Source organism: Macrotis lagotis, chromosome 4 (assembly GCF_037893015.1).
Source record: "Macrotis lagotis isolate mMagLag1 chromosome 4, bilby.v1.9.chrom.fasta, whole genome shotgun sequence".
NCBI classification, from domain to species: domain Eukaryota; kingdom Metazoa; phylum Chordata; class Mammalia; order Peramelemorphia; family Peramelidae; genus Macrotis; species Macrotis lagotis.
The window spans coordinates 206681101-206704841 of record NC_133661.1 but is presented as its reverse complement, the minus strand read 5'-3'; the positions used below and the strand labels follow the sequence as shown (position 1 = coordinate 206704841).

At 40.4% G+C, this 23741-nt stretch overlaps 1 protein-coding gene across 1 annotated transcript; it reads left to right on the top strand.

Annotated features, from left to right (window-relative positions):
* Positions 1–2155: 2155 nt before the first annotated feature.
* GATM (glycine amidinotransferase) lies at positions 2156–23667 on the top strand. The gene is made up of 9 exons (XM_074235328.1): positions 2156–2262; positions 2488–2703; positions 9743–9938; positions 12718–12908; positions 14169–14306; positions 14422–14586; positions 17715–17778; positions 18365–18481; positions 22456–23667. Exons 1-9 carry the CDS (start codon positions 2194–2196, stop codon positions 22566–22568), a joined length of 1269 nt encoding a protein of 422 aa, XP_074091429.1. The 5' UTR covers positions 2156–2193; the 3' UTR covers positions 22569–23667.
* The last annotated feature ends 74 nt before the right edge of the window (positions 23668–23741 follow it).

Below are 23741 nucleotides of genomic sequence, written 5' to 3'. Positions count from 1 at the left end.
TATTAAACACCTGTTTTGTGCAAATACTGCAGTATATTTGCAGTCATGGAATATAAAAAAAAAATTGAAAAACAAAACAGACCCTGCCTTCAAGGAGTTTAAAGTCTAATGGAAGAAAAAAGGCAAACAGGCAGCTAAGCTTGAGGCAATGTAGAAGGGGGAAAAAAAGGCAATTTTTTTTTTTAGGTTTTTTGCAAGGCAAATAGAGTTAAGTGTCTTGCCCAAGGCCACACAGCTAATTGTGTCTGAGACCCTGGTACCCAACTGGAACTCCAGGGCAGGTGCTTAATCCACCTAGCCGCCCCAAGGCAACTCAATTTGAATTATGTTTCATATGCTAGTGAGTTATAAACAGCATTTTTCACTTTTTCTCACCTAGTTACCTTTCTGTTACCAGGGCTACAAGTTAGTAACTGTTGTATGATGGTGGAAGAGTTGCCCTTGGGTAAGTCAACTAATTTTTGGGGGCCTCAGTTTCCTCCTCTGTGAAATGAAAACAATACCACCTCCCTCAGGGGTACTTCTGAGAGTACCAACAAAGGTGAACCACTCTTATTTTCTCCAAGGAGCTCAAGGATCCATGAAGTCTAGACAACCCTCCTGCCCCGCAGCCGGCCTTATTATCAGCACATGCCCACCCATAGCCTTCCTGTATCTCAGCTCCCACATCTGCAACATTAAACTATCTTTTGGGCACGGTGTGAGACTCGGGTCTCGAGGGTCCCCTAGAAGCCGTGGAGTCCAGGCACCTCACTGTATAGATAAGAGCCGATGCCAACGGAAGCCTTGCAGCTTGGCCCAGTGGCCGCGCGGAGTGGGCAAGGCCCTCCGGCGGGCTCCCGGGGTGGCACTGGGAGGTCCCTGCTTCCAGGTGGAAGAGGGGCCCCCGGGGGGCTTCATCGCGCCCATCCCCGGGGCGGGAGGGCGGACCCGGGGGGCTTCATCGCGCCCATCCCCGGGGCGGGAGGACCCGGGGGGGCTTCATCGCGCCCATCCCCGGGGCGGGAGGGGGGGGGCTTCATCGCGCCCATCCCCGGGGCGGGAGGGAGGACCCGGGGGGCTTCATCGCGCCCATCCCCGGGGCGGGAGGGCGGACCCGGGGGGCTTCATCGCGCCCATCCCCGGGGCGGGAGGACCGGGGGGGGGGGGGGGGGGCTTCATCGCGCCCATCCCCGGGGCGGGAGGGGGGGGGCTTCATCGCGCCCATCCCCGGGGCGGGAGGGAGGACCCGGGGGGCTTCATCGCGCCCATCCCCGGGGCGGGAGGGCGGACCCGGGGGGCTTCATCGCGCCCATCCCCGGGGCGGGAGGACCGGGGGGGGGGGGGGGGGGGCTTCATCGCGCCCATCCCCGGGGCGGGAGGACGGACCCGGGGGGCTTCATCGCGCCCATCCCCGGGGCGGGAGGACGGGGGGGGGGGGGGGGGCTTCATCGCGCCCATCCCCGGGGCAGGAGGGCGGACCCGGGGGGCTTCATCGCGCCCATCCCCGGGGCGGGAGGACCCGGGGGGCTTCATCGCGCCCATCCCCGGGGCGGGAGGGCGGACCCGGGGGGCTTCATCGCGCCCATCCCCGGGGCGGGAGGGCGGACCCGGGGGGGCTTCATCGCGCCCATCCTCGGGGCGGGAGGGCGGAGGGGGGCTTCATCGCGCCCATCCCCGGGGCGGGAGGGCGGACCCGGGGGGCTTCATCGCGCCCATCCCCGGGGCGGGAGGGCGGACCCGGGGGGCTTCATCGCGCCCATCCCCGGGGCGGGAGGGCGGACCCGGGGGGGCTTCATCGCGCCCATCCCCGGGGCGGGAGGGAGGAGGGGGGCTTCATCGCGCCCATCCCCGGGGCGGGAGGGCGGACCCGGGGGGCTTCATCGCGCCCATCCCCGGGGCGGGAGGGCGGGAGGGCGGGCCCGGGGCTGGGCGCAGCTGGCCTGCGGCGGGGCGCCCAGCGGACGGACCCCAGGCACGGGGCTGGCTCGCACGGCTGCCCGGGGTGTTCCCGGCCGCAGGACCCCTAATTCGGGGCCCGCCCCCTGACCTTTGGCTGGGCGCGGGCCCCGCCACCTGCTGGCGGCAGCCAATGGGCGGCGCCGGGGGCGGAGGCGAGGCGGGCCGCGGGTACATAAGGCGGCCCGGGCGCGGGCCCCACGCGTGTCGCCGCGTGCCCTGCGGACCTCGCCATCGCCGAGCGGCTGCGGGGACATGCTGCGGGTCCGCTGCCTGCGCGGCGGGAGCCGGGGCGCCGAGGCGGTGCACTACATCGGGTCTCGGGTGCGTCCTCCCCGCCCCCCGCAGCCCGCTCCCGGGGCGCCCCTTGCCCGCCCCCTGCGCTCCTCCCTTCCCGCCCCCGGGGGCGCCGCGGGCCTGGAGGGGGGTGCCCGGGCAGGGGGCCCGGAGGGGGCTGGGCCCGTGACCCGGGGGGGGGGGGCTGGGGACCCCCGCGCCACGCGCATCCCCAGCTCGGGGCACAGCCAACAATGTCCTTTCCCCCCGAAGCTGGGGGGAGCCCTCACAGGATGGGTGCAGCGAACTTTCCGGAGCACCCAGGCCGCGGCAGCCCCCAGGAAGCCCCTCGCTGCTGAGGACAAGGCCACGGAGCCCGCCGCCGAGGACTGCCCCGTGTCCTCCTACAACGAGTGGGACCCGCTGGAGGAGGTGATTGTGGGGAGGGCAGAAAATGCCTGCGTGCCCCCCTTCACCGTGGAAGTCAAGGTGAGGCTGGGGGCGGGCGGGGCGCCGGGTGGGGTGCTGCTGGCACGCACACACACGCAGGAGCATGTACTGCCCATGTGTCTCTTCAAGACACACCTTACCCTTCTTGTGCCAGAACTCCTTGTAGGCACTTGTTCCCAGAACAACAAGTTTCCCTTGGGAAATCACCCCAAATCCAGCAAAAGCTACTTTGCTTTTCAAGCTGTTGAAACCCACGACTTGGTTATTTTGTTGGAAGTGAAGAGGGATGGCAGGAATTACTTTTAAGCTGCTCTTTTTTGCACGTCCTCTAGCTCTGCTAGTCACAGCCCTGGTATTTAAGCCTAGATCTGCCACCCTCTGCTTCAGGGGCCTTAGGCAAGTCGCTCAACCTTTTCCACTCTTGGATCTATAATATGAAGATGTTAAACCAGAGGTTCTCTAAGATCCCTTCAAATTCTGAACTTCTTGGTGCACTCTCATCTTGTTGGGTAGTTGGAAGACAGAGCTTAGATACTACTAAGTTACTCTTTTTTTTTATTTAAGATTTTTTTGCGAGGCAGCGGGGTTAAGTGCCTTGGCCAAGGCCACACAGCTAGTTAATTATTAAGTGTCTGAGGTGGGATTTGAACCCAGGTACAGGAGTACTCTATTCACTGTGCCACCTAGCCACCCTTACTTAGTTACCCTTAGAGCTAAGTTACTATCATTAAGCTCAGTATCTTAGAAGCCACAGAGTCTTAAGTCTTCATTTTATAGAAAAGGAAGCAGATAACAGGGAGATTAAGTGACATAGGGTCACACAGCTAGCAAGGATTTGAATCTATCCATGCAATTTTTTTCCAGCTATATTGTTTTTCTTTTTTCTCCCTTCTTTCTCATATCTTTCCTTATTCTTTTTAACTCCCTTCACCTCATCCAACTCCCACTCCTCTTTTATCAACACACTGGTTCATCAAGACGTTTTAGCCCATATTGTAAAACATTCTGAGCTAAATTCTAGGTTACTAGGAGAAAATATGCTTAATTTTTAGGATTATTAGCGTTTCCTACCATAGTCTTAACTTTCCTTGCCTCATTTTGGTGTGGGAGGTGATCTTGAGTTCCTAGAGGCTGTCAGCCAAGCATAAGTACTGTCAGGTCTTATGCTAGAAAGGCTTTAAGTGTAGGTGTAACCATACACTTTGTAGGTCTGTCATCTGAGGAGCCGCCCAGCAAAGTGGGGAGTCTCCATTGATTTGGGGGAATAATTTTAGGTGATTTGATTTAACTCTCAAAGAACATCTACTTAAAGCAGGATTACAATCTGCCATTGCATTGCTGAAGGAAATGCCTATAAAGAAATTCTATTTCTTTTTTTATTAATAGTCCATTGCAGAAGTTTACCTGTACTGCAAAATGACAATATATGTTCACATATGACTTTTAGATCTAGACTTATGAGAGAGGTATCAGATGGGGAATTGAAATGGAGACTTGTAGTCTCCTGGGAAAAGTGGTTCTTCTGCAAATTCATCCTACAGGATGAAAGAAAAAGTAAACTGATTATCTCTTGTCACACTGTCCTGAAGACAAAGCCATGGAATCTCAGAATGGAAAGGGACCCCAGAGGCCATCTTCTCCAGTCCTTACATCAGCAGGAAACTCTGCTACATACCTAACATGAGCAACCTGGAATGTCCCCCAGTGAGGAGTAACCCTTTTACCTTCTAAGGCAGGCCATTGTACTTTTTGATTTTAAGGTTTGTTACTAAGGCTTTCTGTAATTGTATGAATATTTTTTCCCTTAATTGCAATTTCCAGATTGTAGGAGTATCGTTTTTCTGTAAACAGAAAGTACAGTTGTTACTGGGGTGTTAGTCTAGCATAAATCTCCAAATGATTAATGGGCATTTATTAAACCCTGACTCTGGGCTGTGCTAGGTGGAACACTCTCTGTCCAATCTGTACATAAATTTCAGAGAGAGTAGGTATCAGTCCATATTCAAATAAGAGAAGCATTCCACCTTCCCTCTTCATATTAAGTCCTGACTCGACAATGCCCTATGTTGCCCCAGGTTCAGAGGCTCTTCACAGGATGGGAAAAGCCCTGGATGTTGGAGGCAGAAGCTCTGGGTTTATATTCCAGCCCAGCTGCTCATTACTTTCATGACCTTTCGACAGTCACTTGAGTTCTGGGTCTCAGTTTTTCTCAAATCTGAAAATGAGGGGTTGGACTAGATGGCCTGTGATGGTCCCTTCTAGGCACAGAATTATAATCTTTGAACTTTTTAAATCATATTTTCATTCCTATTGTTGAAATCACCAAGAATGCCATTCTTCTGCACCAGCTTGTTGCATTGGACTTATGTTTCTATTGGTTTAGTTATTGCTTTCTATAAAATATTCCATTATGTTCATATAACGTGACTCCTGCTGTAAAGGCTTACTTTATTTCAGTTCTTTGCTACCACAAAAAGGGTTACTTTGAACCCTTCCTGTCTTTTACCTCGTTCAGGAATATACTCGGGATCATTAGATTTGTAAACTTCTTGAGGGCAGGGATGATCTCTTTTTTAGGTGCTTGGTAAATATTGAGTGACTTGGTATCCCGGGGTCAAAGTGTGACATTTTCTCAGCTCTATTTTTGTTATTTTTGGTTATGGTTATTTTTTACAAACAGGAAGTCTGTATTGGCTTTAAGAGACTTCAGGATAGATGCACAGAAAGCCTGACCTTTGTATTTACTATTCCACTAGATGTAGGACCTTTGGAATTCAAGGTATTAAATGATCTTTAGCAGGTGAGGTGGTCAGAGCAAGCTTCCTGAGGGAAGTAGGATGGCAACAAGTTATGGAGAAGGGCAGTACTTGATATCTGAAACACTTAAGGTTCCTCCAGATATTCCTGATGAGGAAATTCTGTAAACAAATTCTCTAGTGCCCTCATTTGATTTTAAAGACCTTAATTGTTTCTTCCAACACCCTTCAGTTTTTATTTCTGAGTAGTCCTTTGCATACTTCTACAAGGGAAGTTACTGTCCCCTGGATCTTTTTTTTTTTTTTAGCTTTTTTGTAAGGCAGTGGGGTTAGATGACTTGCCCAAGATTACACAGCTAAGTAATCATTAATTGTCCAAGGACTGATTTGAATTCAGGTCTTCCTGACTCCAGGGCCAGTGCAGTGCTCTATCCACTGCACTACCTAGCTGCCCCCCCCATCATTTCTGTTAAATAAGACTCAAATCACTCAGACATTGGGGTTTTTTTTAATTGTCTTTGAAAGTGCTGACCCTTAGTCTTATGCCATGTAATCATTTGGAATCAGACTACTTAGGTTTTATTACTGTCTCTGTTCTGATTTGCTCTATATCATAAACTTAGACAATTCAATTTGAAGTTTCATGGTCTGGTGAAAAGAGCACTAGGCTGGAGGTCGGGAGACTTGAATTGGCCAATTATCTAGTATTTATTGGATGTCTTGTTGACTAATTAGCTTTGTGTCCTTGGGCAAATTACTTCATAGTTCCTGGTCTTGCTTTCTACACCTATTAAATGAAGACATACTTCTACCTTAAAATATGATGAGAGGAGTTGGGGTTTATTTTTCCCCTTTTCTGAGTTTTCTTTCACAACATGATTAATAGGTAATATGTTTAGCATAGTTGTACATGTATAACTGATCAGATTGCTCATTGTCAAAGAGAAAGGGGAGAGGGAAGGGAGAGAACTCAAAATCTTACAGAAATGAATATTGAAAACAATCTTTTGGGGAAAAAATAAAGAAAAAGACCAAAAAGAGCTAACAAGTGAAAGTAATTTTTAAAGATTTTAAGCATTAAGTGTAGTTTTGTGTAACTCATGTTTTAATTCTTATTAGTACAGATCTGTTGGCTAATACATTACAGAATTACATTGCTAGGATTGCTATTTAATAAAGGAAACTTTTTGCCAGTAACCACATTAGCTAGAGATTTGAAAATGATTTTTAAGATTTACACTTGATTCTTAACTTCATTGAGCCATCTTGCAAAAGAGGGTGGTAAATAAAGAAGAAAGGAATTGGGCTAGAGAATATAAACTGCTTGGAACACCAGACGTATCCTAATTATTAGCAAAACAAATTGCCTGTCTTCTAATAATGGGTCAGTTATAGTATCCTTTTGTTCAGAGGACAAAAATTCACCCATAAGCAGCTATTTATTGAGCTCTATTTTGAACTTAGAACTCTGTATGGTACTACAGAGTTCATTAGAATCAGTACTTGCGCGCGTGTGTGTGTGTGTGTGTGTGTGTGTGTGTGTGTGTGTGTCCATGTCTCCATGTGTGTAAGTAAGATTCAGGATAGATCCAAAAAGTATTTAAAATCACAAAGTTAAAATTCGCTGTTTCCAAAGTTAAAATTCACTCAGTTTCCAGCTGGGTAAATAAGGAACAAAACATCTGCTGAAGTTCCTTAAATTTCCAGTGAGAGCAAATAGCTCTTTAACCTTTACTTAGCTATCGATGCAGAAAATCTTAGTGTACTCTGAAGGCACCAGACTGAGAGCCCCGGAACACCAACAGCTTTTCTGTTCTCACTGCCCTCTATTAAAAGAGCTGTGTGCTGAGCACGTAATGTGGTGCTCTTTATCCACAGACACTGTGTAAATGATTGTTAAGGAATTAGCTGGTTCATAAAGGAAGTGCAAATAGTTTCTATCTCACTCTTGGAAAAAAATATTATATGCCAAGCACTTGGACCTTGTCCAGCTGCTTTTCAAGTACAGCCCCACCAAGTCCTGCTCACACTTGTTCAAACATTTCTCTCTCCCTGAGCAATTTGATCCATATCTACTTAGGAAAATTCCACCCCACACAGAAAACCTTACAGAAGACTTGTTAGGATGGTGACTTGCATGGCAGCCAGCAGCCCATTCTACTGGCGGCCTGGCTGACGTTTAAAAGCTTGCTTGTGCTTTGGCTGTGGCCTGCAAGAGATGTGCTTGGCATGAAAAGGAGCAAAAGTGAATGGGTGCTATAGCACAGGAAGGACTGTGAAGACAATTTATTATCCCTTTTCTGTTAGCTGCCGCAGTATGAGCTTCCTCTTTGGTGGGGGGAGGATGAAATAAACTCACCACTTCCACCTGGGGGACCTGACCTGGCCAGGTTTTGGATGGAGTTATGGCGAGCCTAATCACTTCTGTTCTTACTGTTTTGCCTTCATAGATTGTTTTTGGCAGCAGTGGTCTCTGTGGTTTGCTCAGTCCTCAAGATGAAGTCAAATAGCTGCTGATTTTGGGCAGTAGTGGTGAAGACAGTAGGCGCAGGGCCCTGCTGAGGGTCCTCTCCAGCCTCCTTCCTGACTGACATCTGCTCTCGATCCCCTCTCAGGGCTGGAGCCCAACCTTTGTGCCAGCCAGGCTCTAGTCCAAGCTGCTCTGCTTAACAGCTAAATTCAAGTGATTCCATTCTCTTAACCCTCACTGCTTGGGTGCTCTCTAGGACTATGAATTGGAGGAGCAGGCCTGCATCCAGGTCACACAAGTACTGACAGGCAGAATTTGAATTCAGGTCCTCTGACTTGAAACAACTCTTGATTAAAATAGATGACCTTTAATTTTGAGATCAAATGGGATTTCTGTAGTGGAAGGGCCTTACTGTTAATTCCAATTCTAATTTGGAGTTAAAATATTTAGGTAGTTGGCAAAATTGATTTAAGTGATGAACTGTTTGGATTTTTTTTAATAGTTTCACAACATTAATGAGTGAGAATGTGAAAAGGAGCCAAGGAAGTGGAGTGAGGAAAGGAAGAAAAAGGAATTGGCAGTCAGTTCCTTTCTACAAGCTTTTTTTTTTTAAGCAATTGCTATTTGCACAGGACATTTAAAGCAAGAGCTAAACAGTGAAGGGCTTGAAATGACAGGCTAAAGGTTTGGATTTTTTACTAACTGCAATAGGGAGCCACAAAGTATGTCCTCATACAAAACCACAATTTGCCTTTCAGTGAGCCTTAAGACTGGAAGATGTTTAGGAAAAGGTAATTAGATACATTATGAAGTCACTTTATGATGGGAAAAAAACTGTACCCCCTTCCATTTGAAAGGATATGACTAAAATTGGTTTAATTATGAATTGAGTTGAACAGGTTTTGGGAGTGTGGATAAAGCAGTCAGTCCTCCACATCCTTAGTGGGACTGTAAGGTTATGACACATTGGGAGACACCACATGGAATAATAGACCTGATGTATATGAAGGGTATGTTCCTCAAAATAATGAAGTGTTCAAACCAGTAGATATTTGTTGAAGCTTGAAAACAGGTAAGTTACAAATACCAAAAAGCTTTACTTTTCATAATTGATAGTAAAGCACTTACTAACTTCATGAAATGAAGAGTTTATATCTACACCTATGTAGAATAATTTCATAGGGTCACATTTCTAGAGCTAGAAAGAACCATAGAGGTTATCTAGTTCAGCTCTTTTATTTTTGCAAATGAGAAAACTGGGACCCATCAGGGTGATAGTTATTTATTTGTCCTAAGTAAGTTCTTGATTCCAAGTCTTCAGGCTCTGAATCTGACCATTCTTTACCTGGAAATATATGGAGAACCACTAGTCACAGTCATCTCCTCTCATCTATCTTTACCCCCCCCCCCCCATATAGATTGTCCATCAATCTGTTATTAAGGAAAACAATGTTGCCTTCAGAGATTCTTACAATCCCACTAAACATCCTTTGATAGCAGAAAACTGAGTCTGGATGACCCCTGAGGCAGGCTTAGTATAGTGAAGTTTATTATTATCCATTGTGTCTTCCGCGGAGACTCATAAACACTTCAGTTAGTGCTTATGAAACATGGAAACTGGCCTGGCCAAGAGTGCTGGGGTATTCTTAAGACCAAACTGGATGATAGGATGATAGGATGACAGGATATAATAATATCACACAGGAAAAAAAGATGGTACCAAACATTAGATAAGGAAAGCCATCCCAGTTAAATTTTGTTACCTCAAGTTGCACAGTGTCTTCAGTGACTGGTCTAATCTATCACAAACTTTTTCTTCCCAAGAAAGTGATTTACTTTCTTTTGCTTCTAGGCCAACACATATGAAAAGTATTGGCCATTTTATCAGCAGCATGGAGGCCAATACTTTCCCAAGGAGCATTTGAAAAAGGCTGTTGCTGAAATTGAAGAAATGTGCAATATTTTGAAAATGGAAGGAGTTACTGTTAAGAGACCTGATCCCATTGATTGGTCTTTAAAGTACAAAACACCAGATTTTGAGTCTACAGGTGAGTGGTATTCTGTAGTTGATTTATCTCATGAAGTTCTAGCCAAAGGGAAGGCATCAATGAAATTCCCTCCTACTCTGGTGGTCTTCACAAATTATGTACTAACTTAGAAATAATTTACAGCGATGAAAAATACTGGGAACTTTTTTTTTTCTTTTAGGTTTTTTGCAAGGCAAATGGGGTTAAGTGGCTTGTCCAAGGCCACACAGTTAGGTAATTATTAAGTGTCTGAGGCTGGATTTGAACTCAGGTACTCCTGCCTGCAGGGCCGGTGCTCTGTCCATTGCACCACCTAGCCGCCCCAGCTGGGAACTTTGTTAAGTTGATCTATTTGTACCAAATTTTTAAGGCCATTCCAAATCAAACATGTTTGATGGAAAAGCAAAATTTTTCCTAAATTCTGCTATTAGGGTGTGATGAAATACGAGGATGAATGTGTGTCCTGGTTCAACTACTACTTCTTCACTGGGTGACCCTGATTAAGGCCCTTTCACTTCTCTGAGCCTCAGTTTCTTCAGCTATAAAAAGGGAATAATAATAATATTGACACCACCTTACTTCAAAGGGTTGTTAGGAGAAAAATCTTTTAAACTGTAAATTATATATAACAATGTGTACTCTAAGAACTACAGCTTTCAATTTAATCCCACCTGTAGAAAGCAAAGTGCAAAGAGTATCTCCAGTTTGTTTAATAACTGTTGATACAGATGAAGTCACAGTAAAATTCTAAGTATTCTAAGGGTGTGTGATTGTATTTCATTAAATCTGAAGATCAGGGTTAATATTTTTAATCATTGAAAACTTGTTTATTTAAATATTTAATTCATATATTTCTTTAGCTCATGTGTGAACAGGTAAATCCTATTAAGCACTATTATTATTTCATTACATTCAGTGGAATTTCTTGTTTTCCTTAGAACAGTGGCCCTTAAATTATTTAGTAGAAATGACTTGTCTAACAATTAATAAGTTAATCATAGAAGCAAAGATGTTTACTGAACTAGTCTTCTGTTTTATCTAGCTAATAATTTTTTAAGAAAAAAATTAGAAATACTCTATGTTTCCAGATATCTAGGGCACCCCTAGATAAAGAGCTTATTTGGGAATTTCCTTAAGAAAATAGTTTCCTTCTTGGCTAAAAATCACTGCTACATTATTCTTGTGCATGAGTTAAATATTCTCATTTTTAGTTCTACAAATGAGTTCTTTATCATAAAAGACATGATATAAAGAAATGCAGAGTTTTAAGATAGAAACAGTTTTGTACAGTGAGACCTGGAGATAGCTTTCTAGCCTTATAAATAAGCTTCTTTAGAAGAACATAGAATTTAAGACTGAAACAAACCTTAGGGATCATCTAGTCCCATCCCCTCATTAGAGATGAAGAACTGAGGTCCAGAGAGGGATGGTGATCTGTTGTACCAAGAAGATGATTTTTTTGTTTTGTTTTGTTTTAGGTTTTTTGCAAGGCAAATGGGGTTAAGTGGCTTGCCCAGGGCCACACAGCTAGGTAATTATTGACTGGATTTGAACTCAGGTACTCCTGCCAGTGCTTTATCCACTGCGCCACCTAGCCGCCCCCAGAAGATGATTTTTTTTATTAATGTTATATTGCTTCTTAGTGGCTAAACTATTGATCAAGTACAGTTTATTAAATTTTTAGTAACTCATTTATTACATAGGGCTTCATTTACTGAAGTGCTTTCCTTTCAACAGTCCTTTGAAATAAGTAATGATGTTATTGTCTACAGTAACTTGCCTTGACATAGCTAAAATACAGTTAATAAATAGCAGAGTCCACACTTGACCTATATAGCTCCTACAACTTCAGTGCTCCTACTACTGAAAAATAAGTAGCAGAGGAAGGGGGCGGCTTGGGTTAGAGCACTAGATGTGATTACAAAGTAACTTGTTCAAATCCTGCCTTTTTAGCCTCAGAGACCCTCTGAAAAGTAAAGATGTCACATATCCCCCTACTGATGGAGAAGAGAGATTAAATATGCAGATTCATGCACTTTCTTTTGATTATGGCCAGTGTGGGGATTTGTTTTGCTTGCGTTTGTGTATATTTGTTCAGAAGTTTTGTTTTTCTTTTTTCTTTTTTTCCAGTGGGGGTGGAGGGAGGAGAGAAGAAAAAATGAATTCTTATTATTTGAAAAAAGATAAAATCATTTACCCCATTCTTAAAGCATTATTTAAATGTAAAATATTATTGTTGTCATCATTACACTACATTCCTCATTTTCAAGATGGAAAATGCATAGTTCCAGAGCTAAGTAGAATCCTCATCTTTGTGTTTTATTTTATCTATTAAACTTTCTACTACTTAGAAGTATTTTGATTGCTGGGGTGCATTTATAAGTATATACAAAATAAATGTAGCTGGTGGTGGAGGGCAATAGCCATGGGTGGTGCAAGAGGCATCTGAACTAGTTAGTCCCAAATATCTAGAGGATTGCTGGGGCTGATAGTTGATTTGGAGGTTCTGGTTTAGAATATAAGTACCTTTTGGGTAAAGATTACTTTATAATTTGTATTGTCCTCCAAAGGCTTCTATCATAGTACCTACTTTTTGATTGATTTATTGTTGAAACATAAAGAATTGGGATTTTGATAATGCAGAAGCAGGAAATTTCATTCAGTTCAAGAAAAAAAAGTCATGAGATAATTTGGTACCCCAAATTTGAACTGTTCAGATTTCTTGTTTATAAATCATTTTTAGTAGCTGTTTCTGAAAATTTGCTATTAAGATTATTTTAAGACTTTTTTATCTTTTCAGGTTTGTATGGTGCAATGCCCAGAGACATTCTGATAGTAGTTGGAAATGAAATCATTGAAGCTCCCATGGCATGGCGTGCACGCTTCTTTGAGTATCGAGCATACAGATCAATTATCAAAGATTATTTCCATCGTGGGGCTAAGTGGACAACTGCTCCTAAACCCACAATGGCCAATGAGCTTTATGATCAGGTACTTTCATGACCATGTTTATTATTGCATCTTTTTTTCTACATAGCCCATTAGAGATACATGAGTAGGTTCTAAAATAAAGACTCTTAAATCATTACCTATTTACTGTTATTGAAGTGATTTTTCTAGTATAAATTACAAAATTCAAAACTATAGATTTATCCACATTTCTAATTTCATTTTAGGCCTATAGATCTAAGTTGATACTTAAAATCACTGAAGAGTTCTTCAAATGATCAATTCCATAAGTTTCTGTAGTTCGTGGGAGGTAAGAGATTGCAGGGTCTGTTTAGGTAGGGAGAAAAACTTATCAGCCATCTTTATTTGATTGGATTTAATAGATTTTATTAAAGTATCTTTTTGAATAGAAGCCCTAAATTAAAGTTTTACTTTTAGAAGTTAAAAATAAATTTTGGTAGCACAAGGAGTTTTGTGATTTGTTTTGGCTACCACAGTTTAATAAAGATGTTAATAAACTGAAAGTAATCAGAGGAAGAAAAACCTAAGTAGAAGGGTCTTGAGTCCAATAAGAGGACAAAATGATTAAACTAGAGATGTTGTCAAATGGAAAATGATTCTTGTCCTGTTTCACTTAAGAGAGAAGCACTGACTAGAAGTTGGAAAAAGGCAAATTTAGGCTTAATGTCAGAAAATTTCCTAACCATTGTGTTATCTAAATTAGAATGGATCATTTTGTATGACCATTTTCATGGGAGGTCTTTGAGGAGACTAGATGACTCCTTGTTGAGCATGTTATAGGGGGATTCTTTTTCAGATACGAGTTAGACTAGACAGCTGCTGAGATTACAGCATCTTTCAAAACCTGCTAAGGAGGAGTAAGAAACTTATGATTTGCATTGTTGGAGAGGATACCCTAAAAAAACAATTCAAACCTTTGAAGTATAAGGGATCCAGAAAATTTATTCCATGTACCAATAACGAATTCCTTTTGTTAAAAAATAGGATAGAATGACTTAATTCTGGTAATTCCCAAGATTATAGCTAACCACATATAAATCAATGTACGGCTCATGGAATGTATTCAAGAGGAATCAGTTGCTGTTCTTGGCCTCACACCACCTGTCTCTGAATATCAGAAAACTGCTGACTACCCTCATTCTTTTTCCTTGTTCACACAGATACAAGTTTTCCATTCACATGCTTTCGTTTGTTTCAGAAATGAGTAGCATGGTATATTAGTTGCCTTATTTTTTTCCTTAAACAAGCACATTTATTTAGGTGTTTTATTTTTCCTGTTAGGATTATCCAATCTATTCCGTAGAAGACAGACACAAATTGGCTGCTCAGGGAAAATTTGTGACGACTGAATATGAGCCATGTTTTGATGCTGCTGACTTCATTCGAGCTGGAAGAGATATTTTTGCACAGAGAAGCCAGGTAGAGAAAAGTTATATCTAAAATGCCATGTTTTCTTGTGGATATTTTTTATTTTGACATAAGTTATTAGGCCACTGCTAGTGGAATATCTTTATAATTTTCTTCTTATTTTCAGGTAACAAATTACCTGGGCATTGAGTGGATGCGTAGGCATCTTGCTCCAGACTACAGGGTGCATATCATCTCCTTTAAAGATCCCAATCCAATGCATATTGATGCCACCTTCAATATCATTGGACCTGGCCTTGTGCTTTCCAACCCTGACCGGCCGTGTCATCAGGTAAGAGAAAATTAATGACCCTGGAAATAACAACTATGACTAGCAGCTGACATAATACTAATTCAAATAGCACATCTATGAAAACTGTACATTTCTAATTTAATGCTGTTGTTGAATTAGGTTTCTCTTTATCATGTTCAAACATTGGATTGAAGATGGCATGTATATTACTATGGCATGATGGTGCTGGTGATCATCAGTACAACTTGGAATATTAACCCTTAACTTTTTTCAGAACTTTAGGTTCATTTGTATGTGTGCAGACACATGTGTACATGTGTCCTTTAAATCAAAGCAATCAATACAGTGACTAGGTCTCACAATGTATTCAACACTTTTCTCTTCTAGTCCCCAGTCTCTTCCTGGAGGTTCAAGCACCCTAAAATCCTGAGTCTTTTTTTACTGTCTAACTATACTACCTCCACCTTTTATTTTTTGAAACCAAATATAAAATATAACCAAATATAAAATAAAATTAAATATATAAATTTGAAACCAAATATAAAAACTTAAATAAAGTTAATTTTATTTGATTTATCCTAATGTTCCAGCAATATTCCTTGAATCTTATCATCCATTAGCTATCCCTCTTGTGTTTTCTACAAATTGGAAAAATAGGCATTTATCCAGGCCAAGTGCAGATGGTGGATTGCCTTCCCAGTAGATACTAACTATTCTTTGGTCTTGCCCACTTAGCCAGTTTTAGATCTACCAAATCATTCTTATGGCCAACAGTCTCTTCCTCCTTTTTGATATCTCTTCCCACCCTAACTCCCACAAAAATAGTATGATACCCTTTGTCAAATGCTATCTCCTGATCTCCTGGTCTATAAACTTGTCTTTATGAGGCTATGCTTCCTCCTTGTGATCACTGTTTCCTTGCCAGATGTTCACTAACCATCCCTTTGATTTCTGGCCTAAGGTTCACATACTCAATTCTTTGTAAATTTTTGATATTTCTTGTCTCCAATGTCATACTATTCCTCCCAATTCCCCATGATATTTCAAAGATCAGCAATCCCAGTTGCCATTTTTTTCAATACCCTGGAAATGTAATATTTCCAGTCCTGGGATTTTACCCCAACAAGGATATCTGTGTGTTCTCTTCATACTTCTCTGCTTACCTTGATTATCAACTCATTAGCAATTTTTGTTCTGAAATTTGTAGGCCACAGATCATCAAATATTAACTTCTGCCTTCTCTTCAGTTACAACCCTTCAATGACCTCATAAGGATTTTGATATTCCTCCTTTTTCAATGTGACTTAGGGTGGAGGGGGGAACATTCTGAACATTTGTGCTCCTGACATGTTTTGTACTATCCCTTGCTGTGTTTTGTATTCTTCCTATGTCACTTCTTGCTTGTAAGTTGGTAAATGAATTCAATTTATAGCCAGATCAGTCTCTTCAAGTAGTTCCTTCTTCCTACTCAAAGGAATTATTCTTTGTGTATTTTTCTGAATTTCATTATTGAAAGCTCATCATTTTTAGGTTCATTTTCCTGAAGGTGTTTAAGCCATGAAATCCCAATTGCTCTTTTCCTAAACACTTTGAGATCTTCCCCTAAATCTACGATGTCTTTTAAACTATTTTGAACTTTTTTCTCTCCTTTATCTAAAATAAGTGAGTAAGTCACTTCTAAAATAAGTGAACACTTCTCTTCACAAATTCCTCTCCACCCTAGGAAACGGCTTCTCCTTGTTGATACCTCATATCCAAAATCAGAATCACCTCATGTGATTTTCACAACTTTTTGAATAATGAAATTGCCATTTTAGCAAATAAAAAATTGCTGAAAGGTTGTTCAGCTCTTGGCAGAGAGGGTTTCAGCAGATGACTTCTTATTGGGAGTCCTTTACTGTAATGATGGCATAATTCCAGGCCAAGTTTATAATCTGTTTTCTAGTTTTTCCTTTTTTCTTTCTGTCAGTCTAGTCTGTAATATCCTTTGAAGGCAATATTGCTTCTGTTTCTGTTTCAGTTGATCTTTTTCATCCAATTGTTCTTTCCATGTTTTCTTACTTGGGTTCTTAAATTTCCTCATTTGAGCTTATCTTTTTTAAATATAGAATGCTATTCTAACAAGCCCTACTCTTTACTCCCTGTTCAGCAGTACAACTTGTACAACATATCTCATGATATCACTGTTCTTGACAATGATGGGCTTTAGACTTGGTCTAGGGTGACTAGGACATGGCATGATGAAAAAGAGGCATAGAACAGTCTGGGCTTAAGTCTTAGTTTTGCCACTTTTAATTTTTTTTAAGACAATGGGGTTAAGTGACTTGGCCAAGGTCACACAACTAGGCAATTATTATTATTTTTTTAAAAGTTTTTTTTCAAGGCAGTAGGGTTAAGTGGCTTGCCCAAGGCCACACAACTAGGCAATTATTAAGTGTCTAAGGCCAGATTTGAACTCAGGTACTCCTGACTCCAGGGCTGGTGCTCTATCCACTGCACCACCTAGCTATTCCAGTTTTGCCACTTTTAGATGTGTAGTCTTGAATAAGTTTCTTGAGTTTTGGTTTCCTTCTCTACAAAATGGCAAGAATAATTGCCTATACTGTCCATCTCAGAGATTGTTGTAGGGATATAGGTGATATATTTTAAAATTATTGTGAAGGGGCAGCTAGGTAGCGCAGTGGATAGAGCACCAGCCCTGGAGTCAGGAGTACCTGAGTTAAAATCTGCCCTTAGACACTTAACTAATTACTTAGCTATGTGGCCTTGGGCAAGCCACTTAACCCCATAGCCTTGCAAAAAAAAAAATTGTGTAAACTATGACATAATATGTAAATAGAAGATATTCTCATGATTTATGACTAATCATTAGTTAATAAAAGTCAATCTTATTCAGAAACATTTTTTCCAAATGTTTTTGAAACATGGGAAATATAAAAAGTACAAGTTCACATAAAATTTTAATTAGACTTAACAGTTTCAAAACATTGGGTCAAATTTTTCTTGCTTTGTAACATACAATTTGTATCACACTCAGTATAATCATTAGTTATAATCTGAATGTTTGAAAAATAACTGTTAAGATGGGAAATATTGAGATTTCAGGTAAAATTTTGTAGAAAAGCTGACAGGGAGCAAGAATATAAGTTTTTGAATCTTTCTTTTAGATTGAACTTTTCAAGAAAGCAGGATGGACTATAGTTACTCCTCCAACTCCAATCATCCCAGATGGTAAGAATTTTTTTCTATAGGGAGATTAACTCTGGATTTTGAACTTATGGAGTATAAAATTTAGCAATTTGGGAAAATATTTTCCCCCCAAAAGAAATTAAGTTGTTTTTAGGACAGATTGAAAAGGGGGGGAAAAATGGCCACTAAGTAGAGGAAAATTGGTGTAAAAGATCATTTAAAATATATTATTGTGAAATCCAAATGTGTAATTATTTAAAAAAATTTTTTTAATTTTTATTTAAGGCGGGGGGGGGGGTTAAGTGCCTTGTCTAAGATCACATAACTAGGCAGTTATTAAGTGTCTGAGGTCAGATTTGAACTCAAGTCCCTCCTGACTCCAAGGTGGGTGGGTGTTCTGTCCACTGCACCACCTAGCTTCCCCCAAATGTGTAATTATTAAAGATTGATACATATTATATTTGTATTCAGAGTCTGAAAAAAGTACAAAGGCCTCCTAGGGAAGGGAAATTAGCAAGAAAACACATATCACCTTATTCTTGTACTCTTTCTCAAGAATCTCTCATTTAGTGGAAATAAGAATGGGTACTGAGACATAATTATTGACTTTGTTGTTGTTTTTTTTTAGACCACCCACTCTGGATGTCATCCAAATGGCTCTCCATGAATGTCTTAATGCTGGATGAAAAACGTGTTATGGTAGATGCCAATGAAATTCCAACTCAAAAAATGTTCGAAAAACTAGGTATGTTCAGTATTATCAGAATTTTTTTAAAATTACATATGAAACAGTTAACATAAAAGGAGATCTTAAAAAGCATCCTTCTATATTTTATATCCAACTGTGGCGTATTTTTTTTGCAAGAATATATTTTGCCCTTCATGAGCTTAACTTGAAAAATTACATGTCTTCAAATACATGAAACTTTCCTTTATTAACCCATTCAGAGATAGGTCTCTAAACCCTCAGGAACCAATGAAAACTTATAGCTCATTTTGTGGGAACAACTACTTTGTTGCTAGCCCTGTGGATTGATTAGTTATGTTTAAATCGATGAAACATTAAATGCTATTTAAAATTGTCAATGCTTTTTTTTTTAAGATTTTTGCAAGGCAATGGAGTTAAGTGGCTTGCCCAAGGTCACAGCTAGGTCTGAGGCCGGATTTGAACTCAGGTGCACTCCTGACTCCAGGGCTGGTGCTCTATTCACTGCGCCACCTAGCTGCCCCTCAATACTCTTTTTAAAATTTTTTTAAAATTTTTATTTTTTTTAGGTTTTTGCTAGGCAATGGGGTGAAGTGGCTTGCCCAAGCCTCACAGCTAGGTAATTATTATTAAGTGTCTGAGGCCGGGTTTGAACTCAGGTACTCCTGACTCCAGGGCTGGTGCTCTATCCACCTAGCCACCCCCCCCCCCCATGCTCTTTTAATAAGCCTTATTAGGATGGAATTTTTTAATGTTTGATGTGTGAAATAAAGTATTGACACTGAGATATTTAAACTGGAAAGAAAAAGATCTTTTGATTTTAGTCAGGGTTTAACTTGATACTCTTTGAAGCTTATGCCTGCTGTTTTTGTTTTGAAAAGGGATTTTTGAATTGAAGGATACAAGTCTTCATATGGCTCTTAATACCTATGAATTTTGCTTCCTATGGGAGGGTTGAATTTCAAAGTCACTTGACTTATGATTTGAATCTTACTAAATTATATATTCACACATTTCTTAGGTCTCACAGTCTTTCAATTTTAAATTGAGCCTAAGGCTTTAAGTTCTTCATAATACTTGACCCCCATTGTTTCTGTCTTTTTAATCAAATATCTGATTCTTTGTGCTTCTCAAGTCTACAAAAGTTTATTTTGAAAACCCAAAATGTTGTAGGATGCTGAATGTTGGCACGTTTACCATTTTACCTTCATATCCTTTCCTTTGGGATTTCCTGACACTACTCCAGTTCTCCCATGTTTTCCTCTTCTGTCCTATCTCTGCCCTTTCTCTTAGTAATTGATTTCCATGAATTCTATTTCCTCTATGAAAGTTGTTTCCAGGTTTATGTATTTAGTCTCACTCTCATGACCTGTCTATTGGATATATCTATCTGGATGTCCTGAAAGCAGACTGCAATGTGTTCAAAACACAATTCATTATCCCCCCAAAACCCAAACCCTCTTCCTAACTCCTGCTTCTATCAAGGGTACTGCTGCCACCCAGTCACTATTGATGCTTTATTCTCCCTTGGCTACCACATCATGTCAGTTTTACCTCTGAAAGTATCTCTCCATTTACAGCCACTGCCCTGGACCAAGTCCTCAGCACCTTTCTTTCATTAGCTCCCTTCATGTGCCCTAGAATCTATCTCAAATGGCCTCCTTACTAGCTCTGCATACAATATCTGGGTGCCTTTGCACAGGCTGTTACTTTGCTTTGGGATACATGCACATCTTAAAATCCTTAGTCTTCTTTCAAGCTCAATTCAAGTGTCTTCCCCCCTCCTCCATGAAACTTTTCCTGATACCCTATTGGTATTTCCTCTCCTAATAACTTTGTAGGGGCAGCTAGGTGTTTACAATGCCATTCCTAGAGTCAGGAAAACCTGAGTTCAGATTCTTCTGTGTGTGTATTCCTATTCTGAATATTGGTTGCATTGGTTTTGTTTCTGCAAAACCTTTTTTAATTTAACATAAATCAAAGTTTTCCATTTTATTTGTTTCTTGTTTAGTCATAAATTCTTCCCCTTTCCATAGATTTGATAGGTAAACTATTGCTTGCTCTTCAGATTGACTTATGGTATCCCTCTATCTAAATCATGTGCCCATTTTAGCCTTACTTTGGTATAGGGTATGAGATGTTGGTCTATTTTCTAGTTTTCCTGGCGGGTTGGGTTTTTTTAGGTTTTTTGCAAGGCATTGGGGTTAAGTGGCTTGCCCAAGGCTAGGTAATTAAGTGTCTGAGGACTGATTTGAATTCAGGTACTCCTGACTCCAGGGCCAGTGCTCTATCCACTGCACCACCTAGCTGCTCCCACCCAGCAGGTTTTTGTCAAATAGTTCTTATTCCAGAAGCTGGAGTCTTTGGGTTTATCAAACAATAAATTATAAAGTTGTTTACTATTATGTCTTATGCTCCTAATATATTCCATTGATCCCCTTCTCTATTTCATGGCCAGTACCAGATAGTTTTGATGACTACTGCTTTATAATAATTTTAGATCTGGTATGGCTAAGCCACCTTTCTTTGCATTCTTTTCATTAATTTCCTTGATATTCTTAACCTTTTGTTCCTATGATTTTTTTTCTAGCATTATAAAATAATTATTTGGTAGTTTGAGATGGCACTTAGTAAGTAGATTTAGAATCAACATTTTTATTATTAGTTCAGCCTGTCCATGAGCAATTGATATTTTTCTAGTGTTTAGATATGACTTTGTGTGAAAGCCATTTTGTAATTATTCATGTAGACTCCCAAATATATTTATATTGTTTACAGTTATTTTAAATGGAATTTATTGCTTACCTGCCGAGCTCTTATAGGCAATATATAGAAATGCTGATGATTTATGTCAGTTCTTCCCTAATTCCATTTGTCTTTCTCTCTACTTGTTGTACTTATTGCCACACAATTTCATCACCTAATTTTATATGTTTTCACTATTTTTATGTCTATCTTGTTTCTTCAATAAATTCCTCACAAAAAAATTTAAAATGCTTAAGGGATATATTGGCTATTATTAGTTAGCTAATAACATAACAGGTTTAATTAACAAATAAGTCATATTTATACTATGGCATTCTTCACACTATTTTGAATTGTGAATATAAAATTGAAAAAAGTATAGAAAAGCAGGTATCAAGTGGTTTCATTATTCCATATATTATTGTGATATAGATGTTTGAGAGGTGGATAGGGAAGGAGGAGTGAAGAAAGGGAGAATAAGTGCATATATGTGTGTGTGTGTGTGTGTGTATGTGTGTATGTGTATACATGTATACATGTACACATATGTGCTTATCAGTTCCTGTTGTGTGCCAGGCATTGTGCTTATTGATAAACACTTTTTAACAAATATTGTCTCATTTGCTACTAATAGCTCTGTGAGGGTAGGTACTATTAATTATCTCTTTTTTTACAGTTGAGGCAAACAGAATGAATTGTCCAGGTCCCATGTCTGAGGTTCAATTTGAATCCAGGTCTTCCTGATTTCAGGTCTAGTGCTCTACCTACTGGGACACCTAGCAACCATCAGATATTTTACATATTTCAGGGTAGCTAGGTGGGGCAGTGGACAGAGCATTGACCTTGGTGTCAGGAGGACTCCAGAAAGATGAGAGTTTGAATCCAGCCTAGACATTTGATACTCACTAGCTATGTGATCTTGGACAAGATATTTAATCCTGACTGCCTTGCATCCAGGGCGATCTCCAGTCGTCCTGATCTAAATCTGGCCACTGGACCCAGATGCCTCTGGAGGAGAAAGTGAGGCTGGTGACTAAGCACAGCACCTTCTCACTCAAATCCAGTTCATGTGCTTGTCACCTCCCTGATGTCATGGCCTTCTCTGAGGAGGAAGGATAAATATGACCACCACTACCACCACCACCATATATTTTACTGGTAGACTTAAAAAGACAGGATTTCTATAATATGTGGTCTTCATTTTCAGTTTTCTTGCTTGAAGAAATATTGTAAGATACAGTATATCTTGTTTGTCTGTTTTCATGCAGGTATTTCAACAATTAAAGTTAATATTCGTAATGCCAATTCACTGGGAGGAGGTTTCCATTGTTGGACCTGTGATGTCCGGCGGCGTGGCACCCTGCAATCCTACTTTGACTAGAATTGGCCTGATGAGTGGTGGTAGCTGCTTAGATTGAAATAAGCCTAGGAAGCTTAGGTATAAGCTTCATTTTACTGCTAAAATAAATGCATGAGCTAGCTATATAGTGCTTTAAGCTATCATATTCTTAACAGTTTATTCTCACTCTCTTTCCATATAAAAGAAAAAAAACTTAATTGCTTAGTCTTTGGGCTGACTTTTTGAAACACTTTGTGAACACTTGACAGAATGTGTTTCAAGACAAAGGTTAGCTGCTAGAATAACTTGGCCACTAATGTTTAACCATCTACCTCTGTTTAATGTTCTATCCGAAAGGCAGCTTTGGAATGATAGCCCTGAATTTAACATTCTTCTTTTTCTCTGTTAAGTAGTATTATATATATATGTCACTTTTTTTTCTAAGTAAGAAAAATACTTAAGTACTCAGATTTTAAGTGGTACCAGATAATTGCCTCTTTTTTATATGTTTTGGTTAATTTTTTATTTCTTTTTTTTTAAGATAAGCTAAACTATGCAAACATCAAAGGGAATTTTCCAGGAATTCTGTTAATATTCTCATCTCAACATTCAACATTAGTATTATTTGCTTCTAAAAACACTTTCATATGACTTACCTCATTTCAATTGAAATATTTTGGCCACATTTTCTGTTATTTTAAGGTTCTTACAGAAATATTCAATGTAGTAAGCTATAATAGTAATTTCCCACTCTTAACTTCTTGGTGTACTATACACTAACTACTACTCTGCAAGTTCCCTTTCTTTGGTAAGTTAAGATTTGTTTACATAAGTGCAAATTCTTTAAAGCATAGCTGAGAGATAAGAGCATTCAGTAGTTGATGCAAAAAAAAAAATCTACATACATATATATGACCTGGTTTTAATGTTGGATACTAGACATATATTTTTTATGCTAATAAAAATTTTTGTGTTCAAAAAAATTTGTGCTAATTTGGTATTGACTGAATCCTTTAAAATACAGAAGGGTTTATAGAGACTGAACTTCTCAATCAAGGGTGAATATTTGCTTCTTAAAATGCCAGCTACTATGGCAAATCAAAATATATTGTCTGTTTCAATAAAAACTTTTAAAAAGTAAGATTGGACAGCCTTGCTCTCTGACTGAAGAGAAGTCTTCAGAGCTTTACTTAAAGCCTCCAGTGAAGGCAAAAA